At 32.3% G+C, this 11,751-nt stretch overlaps 1 protein-coding gene across 1 annotated transcript; it reads left to right on the forward strand.

Annotated features, from left to right (window-relative positions):
• Window positions 1-287: 287 nt before the first annotated feature.
• On the forward strand, window positions 288-5,935 carry LOC134266773 (uncharacterized; the record flags this gene model as incomplete). The annotated part of the gene is made up of 4 exons (XM_062748998.1): window positions 288-536; window positions 736-960; window positions 2,044-2,159; window positions 5,134-5,935. Coding segments are annotated over exons 3-4 (862 nt in total), but the record flags the coding sequence as incomplete, so codon positions are not given.
• Window positions 5,936-11,751: the final 5,816 nt, after the last annotated feature.

The following is an 11,751-nucleotide window of genomic DNA, read 5'->3' on the forward strand; positions in this document are numbered from 1 at the left end:
TAAGCTTTGAATACAAGTTAGCTTTAGAGAAAGCTTCATTTTTTGTTCTTAACTACAAATTATTACATTGTTACAACTGTTCTGGTTTTTAGATCACATAAGGGGTCAAATTTTCTACATTGTCCTTTATTTTATTGATCTTGAAAATACATTATTTAATGATGTAAAAAAATCAGTCGTTAAAACTTAGCCCTTGATTTTTGGAAAGAATATTACAGTAATCCTACTTCATATTTTAATTAAGGTTAAACTTGTTTGTAATTTTTTTCATAATATGGCAGTGGGTGTACCAAGAGAGGTACTATTTTGGGACAAGGAGGCCAGAGAGCGGTATGTGGAGTACGCTAAGAGAGGAACACAGACAGTCCACCACGCCCGGGGGATGATTGTAGGATGTGCTGGGGCGGGGAAAACCACGCTACTCAAACGTCTGCGAAGGTGTAGTGAGGAGGAAACAATGAACGAGAAATCAACGGAAGTCTTGGATGTCCATGAAGAGGTTTTTGAGATAGTTGATGAAAACAAATCACTAAAAGGTACCTTGTTAAAGAATACCTGCTTTCATATGCTGGGTGAAATAGTCTGTTTTATATAACGTGTCGCATAAATACGTATACTTCTACATGCCACATTAATACACCAAAGGAATTTTGTCCTATATTTTCCCACAAAGTAGATGAAATTGTAAATTTGTAGAGTGATTTAGTTGTAATCTGTCTTTTAAAACGTTGATAGCTACATCCCTGAATACAAAGTACAAGTTTGAGGGGAAACCATCAAAGACGTTGACGTTTTTTGATTTTGGAGGCTAGTGTGTCTACTACGCATGTCACCAGATTTACCTGACCAGGAGGGCTTTCTATGTTGTGGTGGTGGACGCTTCAAAGGACTTGAACGAAAAAACAGATGTGAATGTGTGTGATCAAAATGGCAGCCTTTTCTCAGAATGGACCTACGGAGGTAAGGGAACAAGTAGATGTGTTTTTGTGTGTAAGCTAATAAATTATTCAAGGAAGCTTTTTCTTTTAATCTTGTTTATTGATACATTGTACTCCATGTAAGAACCGCCAAATGAGATTATAACTTTCAAAGAATTTACATAACAAAAAGGACCGTAGTTCACTCTGGCTTACTATACTTAATTATATAGTTTACTATAATAAATCAGGGTTTTTACTTTGTTTTACTTTGAATTCCTGATCGTCATTTTTTTTATTTTTTAACACATACGAGCTATTTTTTGATATGATAAAAAATTACTTTCATTTAACTCAACATTTTTGAAATAAAGATCACTGGTCTGTTATTTGAAAAAAAATATGAAGGCTCATTTTTTTTAAAAAACGTTTTAAAATAGGTTTCGAGGTTAGTCAAAGCATCAAGTTAAATCAAAAGAATCAAAGTTCATTACAGTTCGCTTGAGTTCATTTTTGTTAGAGATAAGCGATACATAACATGTATTTAAAAAGATCACACGAGTAATTCATGTGATCTATTGATTTATACCATCGGACATCTAGCGTAAGTCGATTTTCTTTTAAAGTTTCCTCTGTTTAAGACTGAATCAGTTAGAACCATGTTTAATTTTTAGAATTTTTGGACAAAGGAAAAAAGTACAAGTCTCTGACACTTCCCCTTCCTAAAACCCCAAAGGTCATCATATTTGTTTGATTTTCAAAAAAAAAACATATTCTTTTTCATTAACATCAAGTACTTCGATTACATCACTTTCTTAAACTGTTGTTGTATCTTATCTTATTTTCTTTTAAAAGGTATCTCAAAGATAAGGCAAATAAATATATAATAACATATTCCAAAATATTTATAACCTCATGATCTTTACTTCTGGGTCAACTGTTCCTGTGTAAATAAGAGGCTCAAGAAATTATATGAATATAATCTTTTAAATCTAAATTTGAAAATCTAATTTTGTCGCGTGTCGCAGTGATGAGATCGTCGGCTCTTGAGTTGTAAATTTGCTGACCTTTCCTATATATTTCTTCGTCATGTGACTTTTTTTATTATGTCATTATTTTATTGCAGATTACTTTCAATTTTGGATAAAGTCTATTCATACTTTTTGGGGGAGGGAGAAGAGAATGATGAATCGACCAATAGTTCTCATTGTCGGAACACACTGGGAGAATTCTAAATACAAGGTTTTGTTATTCTCTGTCTCTCTCTCTTTCTCTCTCTCTCTTTCTATCTCTCTCTCTCCTTGATCAAGCCATACATGGTATAATATCACTTACATCCCAAACCATAATATGCAAGTTGAATTTTATGTAAAAGTTGTAATCGTGAAAGCTTATTCTCATCTCCATTTTTGTCTTCCATCATGACCCATCGATGCTCTGTAAGGTGCATATGTAAGCTTTAATGTAGTGCCATTTCTAGCATTCATATTATAATTCCTCTTCATAATTTTTGTATATGAAATAGCGTTCATATTATAATTACTGGTCATAATTTTTGTAGATGAAATACTGTACAATTCTCGTTAAGTTTTTTCTCGTTTTTGCCCTTGATCAAACATCAAGTTTTAAGTTTGGTGGTTAAATTTTAAGAAAGATCATTTTCCCAAACAGTCTAACAGATATCAAAATCGATTACTAGATATGTTTTCAATTTTTGAAGATTCTGCTTTCTAGACCCTAACTGAGATAGAACGGCTTACCATAATGAGAACCTGGATAAAATGTCCACTACTATTGAGGAAAATGGTAGACAAAAGATTCTCTTTGTTTTTTAAGACTTTTGCTGTTTACATCACGTGTATTTTGTTGTAATTTTAAAAATTATTATTCAGGGGTAGGGGTTGGATCGGGAGTCAATTTATAAAGATTTAATCATGAAGGAAAAAAATAATTTTTACGTACTTCTAAAAAATGAAAATAATAAATGAATTTAATGTTTAAAGAATACTTTGAAAGTAACATAACAAAACGTTGCATTAAATATTATTAAAAAGTCCTCGGAAAAATCTCAGCAATTTCAAAAACTACAGGCGCTTGTTTCTGTAATAATAAACCCATAGTATAATACATAGTTTAATAATAACATAAGGTATCTAACCCCGAATTACACTGAGTACCTCCCTCCTCAAACGCACTTGTTTACACTTTCAGAGGAAACGCACAGTTTAACAGTACATTACCATTTTCTTCGACAATAAGTTATCTACACAATTATATATAGCATGAACTTCTCCTAAGCCCCGTTGGGATCAGGGTTAAAATAGGTCTTCTGTACCCCCTCGCTTGTTGTTAAAGGCGACTAAATGGGGCGGTCCTTCTGATGAGACCGTATAAACTGAGAACCCGTGTCACAGCAGGTGTGGCACGATAAAGAATCCTCCTTGCTCAAAGGCCACAAGTGCCGAGCATAGGCCTAATTTTGCAGCCCTTCACCAGCAATGGTGACGTCTCCATATCAGTGAAATATTCTGGAGAGGGACGTTAAACAGTATCCAATCAAGCAATGAATCTCCCACTTCTGACAGTGTAGGTGTTGGAACTAGGACGACGATTTCCCATGGAAAAAAATTCCGAAACATATTCAGGGTACATCACAACTCATCGGGAAAAGGATGACAAGGCTACTATGTGAAATATACATGACAGAGGAACATTAATTTGAGAATCAAGAAGTTGTTGAAAAACGAAATCTCCCTAAGCAAAAAAAATCTAAAGCTGTATTTCACATATACAGTACACAAACGTTCATATCCTAAATGATTCACTGGTTACTGCTTAACGAGGTTGCCACCTGTTATTTAAAGTCTTAATGTTTTTGTCAAGTATATTTTTACTTTTTACCTACATGTACATAGTTTATTTTAAAATCAAATCCAAAACAGAGATATGGTACATTTAATATGACCTTTTTTGCAGGGGAATTTGTGTCTTAATAAAAAATTACAACTTCGACCTTTACCCTACAATATTTTTGTCAAAATAAAGCATGGAACAAATAAATTATAAAGTCTGTTTAGAAATTATTACTATAAACATCACTAAAGGGGGTGAATGATAAATACATGTATATCTGAAAACCGGTCAATTTTCTTTTCAAAATTGCTCAATTTTTTCGTGGACTTTCAGAATATATTTATAAATCTTTGAAAGAATTTATAAGAAGTAATTGAATACAATTTATGTCTCATAAAATGACTTATATACAATCTTTTTTACATTGTTTTTGACAAATTTAGATTCAAATTGCAGTTGTTATTGATTTTTAATGTAAAAAGAGTGGGGTCAACTGGATCGGGATCGAACTCATGTTTGGATCGGGTTCGGCTTGATCGGGATCGAGTGCTCAATTAATTTCATTTTACGCAAACATGAGGTTGCAATCAATTTACCGCCATCTCCCATCCTCCTCCCATTTAATTCCAATATTTGAATTTTTGTTGTATGGAATTTTTCCTCATTGTATATCATCAAGCATTTACCATGTCGTTTACCATACCATTTACCTATTTGTTTACGCCACCTTCTTGTTACACAAACTTGGTAATCATTATATAACAATAGCTGGGATAAGCACTAAGTCGCAATATATCAAAACTAAGTTGAAACTAATCATTATTTGGCCTTATCCCTGCTATAATTTACATGATTGTATGTAATATTGTATATTTATGTGTTTTCGTTCACTTTCGTCATTTATCTGGTCAATAAATGACATTTTCACTCATCTCAAGTTTTCGTGTCTTCACTAGTGTTTCAAGTAACTAGAACAATTAAGCTACTGAAAGGCTTTTCATATTGTGAAAGTTACTTTTATTAGTAAAAAGGTGTGGATATAAATAGGTATTTCAGAACAAACATAACAAATTTCACTGCAAAAAACAGCATTGAAAAAGTAAGGATATAAAATTAAAAGAGTTTTGTTCTTGCTAAAATTGGCCAAATAAGCCAAATAATGACCTTTATCTGAGATTTGGACGTTATTTCGAATTTATTTCGCTTTGTTTTCCTTTTGACTTGCCTCTTCTTTTTTAGGGCGTAAAAATATAAAAGAATCATCATAATTGTTTAAGTACAAAATCTGTGTTAGGAAATACCGAATTTAAGTTGATCATGAACATCTATGTTTTAAAAAAATCTCAAATGAATCATATTTCAGAATGAAGAGGAATTTGTTGAACGCTTACAAGAAAAATTCCCAAAGAATTCTAACTTACTACAGTATGTGGACAAAGATAGCTGCTTCTTCACACAGTTTCCCCTCACACCTTTGGAGGCTTTAGAAAAACGTATAGTTGAGATTGCATCTCAAAAGCGGTGGAAAGAGGAGATTCCAAAAGACTGGGCCTTTTTTGAAATTGAAATCAATCAAAGGAAAGCTGAGAGAAAAATGTTGGATCTGACAGATATAGTTTCAAAGCATACAGAATATAATAAAGAGAAAAATGAAAGAATAGACATGTTGCGTTATTATCATGATGCTGGGAAGGTTTTGTACTTTAACGAAGATGGATTGGAAAGATGGGTAATTATTGATGTACAGTGGTTTGTTAATGTCTTTAAAGGTATCATCACTGATAAACTTCATTTGAAAGGAATTGAAGCTACAAGATTAGATTGGGAAGATTACTACAATACTGGTTGTCTTAGAAAAGAAGTATTAATGGATATATTTAAACATAAAGAAAACAAAAATGCTATAGCAAATTTCGCTGTTCCAGAGAGTCATGCTTCCAACAAGTCAGATGTAACTGTTTATTATGTAAGAGACGAAACACAACATTCTGGAAAAGAGAAAATTGATCAGAATTCGCCATATCTTTTGGGTAACTTGGACATTATTTTGAACTTCATGCAAAGACTCGGTTTGATAGCAAAAGGAGAGAATTATCACTATATACCATGCATGAACAGGAAAACATTTGACAAAAGCATCCTAAATATGATACAGTCCCTGAAACGTTCTACTTTCCCATTTTTCCGTTCGCTCACCGTTCGTTCACCGTTCGTTCAGCGTTCGTTCACCGTTCGTTCAGCGTGCGTTCACCGTTCGCTCTTCGTTCACAGTATTGCGTTCACCGTTCACCGTGCGCTCGCGTTCACCGTTCACAAAACGTTCACCGTTCGCTCTTCGTTCCGTTTATTTTGCGTTCACCTTGCGTTCACCGTTCACTTATCGTTCAGTCTTCATTGTCATTCGGAACTCCGAAGTGAAAGGACTTATCTTATTTATGGTAAGGATTTACATGTTTTTTAATTAAATAAATTATATATCGTTTTTGAAGAATTATTTCATTGCAAAAATTATCTATGATATGTATATTTCTATTATTATTACTCAGCTGCAGTTACTTATTTCATGAATTTTCCCTGGAAAATAATTAATACATTAAGTACCTACATGTATGTAGAACGATGATAAAATATTAAATTTAAAATTGGCAATGTACAAATGCTTCACGCACGGCATCAATTTGATGTTATTTTAAAGAGGACAAATTATTAATGGATGTTTAATAATTAATCCAAGTATTTTACAGTACAAGAATACATAAAAAAATACCTCTACACGTACTTAAACTACATGTAGGTTTGAGAATTATGAACAGTACAGCAAATATTCAGTTAATTAAATATCTTTAGAGCTAATTAAATTGATGGTGTGGTTTTCAATTTTAGAAAAGACCAACTGTTTAAAATAGTCTATTATTAGAGAAGAAAAATTCCTTCCTTCACCAGACCTAAACATATGTTTAAAAATATGGGGTTTTTTTTGCTATTCAGTATTATGAAGACCCCCCCCCCCACCAGTGCCTTTTCTCCCGAAATTAAATTCTTATTGAGTTTTTTTTTAGTTTTTTTTAAATATTTAATTTGGATTGTAACACAAGAAAATCAGTCTAAAAAAACAACATCAAACAGTCATTAAACAATAGTATTTCTATTTAAGTATAAACTTGTGCCGACAGTAGTAATTTAAATTGGCAGGGAATATGTTTCACATTCAATTTAAAACTTAATCCTTCCAAGTATATATTCGAATTATTTTTTTTCTGCAGGAATGCAAAAATCAGATCTAAAAAATCATGAGGAAAAACATAATTTTTTTTGGAATACGAAGTGACTCTTTGCCTTCGGCATGTTCGGCGAAACGCGATTTCCACGTGTCAAATTATTTTGATTGACAGCACAAGCACGCTACTACAAATGTATATAGCACAGACTTCCTGTGAACTGTGTGAACTTGATGATTGAAAAATAAAAGCCAATGATTACTGTCAAATGGATTTGTTAATCTAAAAAAAAGATAACCTTTATTGCTTGGAATATTTAGGAAAAATAATTAGATCTCTCTCTCTCTCTCTCTCTCTCTCTCTCTCTCTCTCTCTCTCGTACATTTCTCTGTACAATAAAAACTATGACAACACATTACTAAATTAACGCTACACATGTATTACAAATAATTTGAATACCTCTTTCCAACATCTTGATCATGACCGAGTATAATCACGGCCGGGAAATGTCTACAGATACATGAAGAAGTTAGCTAAAATAATCGTCATAAAAGAATAAAAAGGCACATAGATATAGAATATTTTGCAGTAGAATTTAAATAAAACGAGAATTTTTATGCAGTACAATAACAGTCAATGTCAACAGATAATTGTGAATTTTAAAAAAAATACGTCATTTTACTCCGAATCGCTTTGACACGGAAATGCATGTACGGTTGTTTTAACCCCGTACAATGTAATTAATTCATTTTATAAGTAGAAGTTTTATCTTCAGAAGTCCACAATATTTTATTAGTGAAAAGAATAAGCATAGTTATTTACTAAATAAGTAGATTAATTTATTTTTTAAGTACACTTGGTAACAAATACACGTTTGATGGCGATTAAATCATGATATTAATATATCGATTTAAACATAGGTATGTGTAGAAAAAAATGTTTTTATTTATTTATTTATTGTTAATCTCAGTTAGTAGTTTTATCTTCTTAAGTCCACATTATTTTATTAGTTAAGAGAATAAGCAGAATTATTTACTATATAAGATTAATTTATTTTTTAACTACACGCGGTATCAAATACACGTTTGACCGCGACTAAAATTCTGTTTTTAAAATATCGATTTAAACATACGATTTTTATTATCATTTATTTATTTATCTATTTATTTCTCTTTTGTTTATCTATTGTGTATTTATATTTATTTTTGACATTTGAATTATAGAATAAAAGAATAATTACAATACAAGGAAAAGACCGAAGGCATTCCGAATAAATCGTTCATCTTGCGTTCACCGTTCGTTCACCGTTCACTTTGCGCTCGCGTTCGCGCTCCGTTCGCGTTCTGCGTTCACTCACCGTTTATTGTTCACACATCGTTCACCAAGTTGGAGAGAACCGTTCACTCACCGTATATACTGCGTTCGTTCAGCGTTCGTTCACCGTTCGTTCACCGTTCAGTTGGGAAAGTAGAACGTTTCAGGGACTGTAGTTGAAACCCATGAAAAAACATCTATTCTTCTTTTCCATTTCAAGTACCTTCCCTACTTTTTATACTTTCGTCTTGTCGTTGCATGCCTAAATTTAGAGGGTTGGATGGCGTTGAAAAATAAAAGTACATCCTGTCTGTACAAAAATGCTGCCTTTTTTTCATACAATGAAAACAACATTGCAATTGCTGTGACAGAAACATCAATTCAGCTACAAGTATACATTCCAAACGACGAATCTCACTCTTCCGTGGAAATAACTCGTGATATTCAAAGATCAGTTGAAAAGATACTGAAGGAAATTGCTACAACTTTTCATAAGAGAGTGGAATTTGAAAGAGGTTTTAGCTGCATGAATGAAAAGGAGCAATACATAACAACTGATATGGAAGAGCATTTTATTCCGGGAAAAAGCGTAAAGATAGGAAGCAAAGTTAGTTGCCCATTACATCGATTTGAGGGTCGCCACTTTATCAATACGAGTGAATTAATGAGGTTCTGGGACTTTGATGCAAAGTAGCATAACTAGTAGCTTATGCGATTTACAAATGCATTTCCAAAATTGATTCAGTGATTGTTTTGTCTATCATCGCATGTTGTAGTTTTTAGTCGTCCATTTACATTTAAACAATTAAAGCTTCTTTCTTTAATAATTACGACAACTCACTCCAGCTTGCGCTTCAAGCATATTTGATTAAAGAAAAAATTGTAAACATTGACAGACTCTTTATTAAAAGGAAAAGTGGGAAGATGGATTGAAACCAGAAAACATTATTCAATTATCTGAGGGATTTTTTTTTACAATGTTTACTCCTGGATATAGACCAGAAATATAAGACTGTGTCTTTGATTTTGCGCTCACATAAGCTGAGTGCTTGTGTGACGTTTACTCGTTAACATTTTGGCGAAAAAATCAAACTTATGTAAAAGCATCCTAGGGTATTGTAGAATTTTTAATTGTAAAAATAATATTCCCTGACATAAAGCAGGGACCAATAAAACAAAATATCACTTTGAAATCTACTGGATAGTTCTTTTTATGAAATTTCTGAAGAACTACTGGATCAAAAATAATGAAATTGATTTACAAGCAGTAAACTGTTATGTAGATTCTATATTTCGCAATCATGACCACCAGGGGTAAAGTAGGGCCAAAATGGTGAAAACCTGGGGACGAACAGCAGATCAAAAACTACTTAGACGAACATTGTTGCACATGAACCTCTCATTCATTTGTAAAATTTTTGGAAGGGGTGTGTAAATATTATTTTACAGCTGCATTAAATGTGTAATGGGTACATGGATATGTCTATGAATTTATTACTTATCTATTCTTTTTCTTTGTAATAAACTTTTATGTAAGTTGATGTGTGAAATTAAACCTCTTAACTTTGTATGAAAATAAAATAAAATGTATAGTTTACATCAACTTGTAAAATTCATGAATAAAACAAATTGAACATGATCAAACAATATATGATTAAAAACACTGATGCCTCCGATTGTCAGCTATATATGGAGACGGTTGAATCCTCTTAAATGCTCTAAAGATTAAGTTTAATAGTTCAAAGGTTTGGTAACCAAAAGAAGATCTTACAAAGAATACACCTGCGAAACATGAAAGTCATACCACTAACTGTTGTAAAGTTATGACCAAAGTTATATTAATATTTTGTTTTTGAAAAGTGGATCAAATTCTTAGGTCAGGTAAAAGAGATTCAAAACCGGCTCTGTAAGGTCTTGATAACAATAAATACACATGTGAAGTATATGTATGAAAACCCTAGCTCCAACTGTTCAAATGTTAAGGCAAAGGTTAAAGTGTGGTATTTTTTGTCAAAGAAGAACTCATAGGTCAAGCTAAGGTAAAAAGGTCAAAATTGGTGGTACTCAAAAAGAGGTCTTGTTACCGGAAATACACATGTGAAATATGTAGGCCATAACCCCTCCCACTCAATAGTTATTGGCGAGGTTAACATTGCCAACAGACAGTTAGAAAATAGACAGACAGATAGGATAAAAACAATATACCCCATAATCATTCGATCATCGGGCATAAAAAAACTATTGAAACTCCGATCAAATTATCTTCTACATGTATATTAACATGTGAATTCGTTATAATAATCTTATTTATCACTTTATTTGTATATGTATTTTTAGTCTAAAGACTTGTTGCAATGTTTTGTTGGACATTGATGTCTTTTCAGATTATTGATATTATACTCCTTGCCAAATTACTGTATATAGGTTTTTTTTTTGCCCTTCACACTTGCAAATAATTTTGCCCCGTTTTAAATTCGCTCAATTATAGTTTAGTTTAAGAAATCATACTGTATTCTTTGAATTCGCCACCCTTTTAAATTCGCCCAAATGAGAGTAGGTCGAAAGAGGCTAAAATAAAACGGGGACAAAAATTTCCATGAAAACAGTAATCTAGTTTTAGATAGGGACTCTACTGATGATATAGTAAAAAGCATGATTTCTTTTTTTATTTCCTTTTATTGTACCTCAACTTATTTTTCATATATAAAAGTAAGTCAGTAAAATATGAATAATTGCCTAGAAGTATCAGTGATTGGACAAATTCCCATGCGTAAGTTAAACGAACTAATCTCTGCATTGGAAGTTAATTTCATGGTTATCCGATATACTCTAGATTTTACTTTTGTATCGCTCTAATATGTAAATGAAGGAATTCCCTGTTCGTTAGTGTTGAAGCTTATTCTCTGCCATTCCTAGTCCTCTATTTTTATCGGTTTAATTACACAGTTAAAATGTGTATCATTGAGGGAGTTAGCTAGATAGCAGTTCACCTGGTGCAAGACTATTTCCCTCGGCGCGCTGCGCCTTGAAAAAAATAGTCCTGGTCTTAGGGAACTGGAATATTGCTAATTCCCTCAATGATATACTTTACATGTATTCTAATCGGGGTTCATCAGATAAATTAAAATTGTGAGTAGTTTTGTAAAGTTTATAAAAAATAGAAAAAAGAGGTTTGTTATATGTTTATCGAAAATTTTATCGTCTTCTGAAGGACAATTTCCCCTTTTGATTTTTAAAAAAAATCTTTGATAATTTTCCATCATCAAATAGGGAAATTAATGAAAAAAATATCTAAAGGCCTTATTTTGACTCCAAAAAAGAGATTCATCAAAGTTACCTATAACTTTGTCAAGGACAAACAAACACCAATATATAATTTCTTGTTTAAAGCACCATATTGTGTACATAAGACTGAATTTGTACACTACAGTTTTTTTTGTTTTCATTGC

Source organism: Saccostrea cucullata, unplaced genomic scaffold, assembly GCF_032062105.1.
Source record: "Saccostrea cucullata isolate Sc308-1 unplaced genomic scaffold, CSIRO_AGI_Scuc_v1 ctg2892, whole genome shotgun sequence".
NCBI lineage: Eukaryota > Metazoa > Mollusca > Bivalvia > Ostreida > Ostreidae > Saccostrea > Saccostrea cuccullata.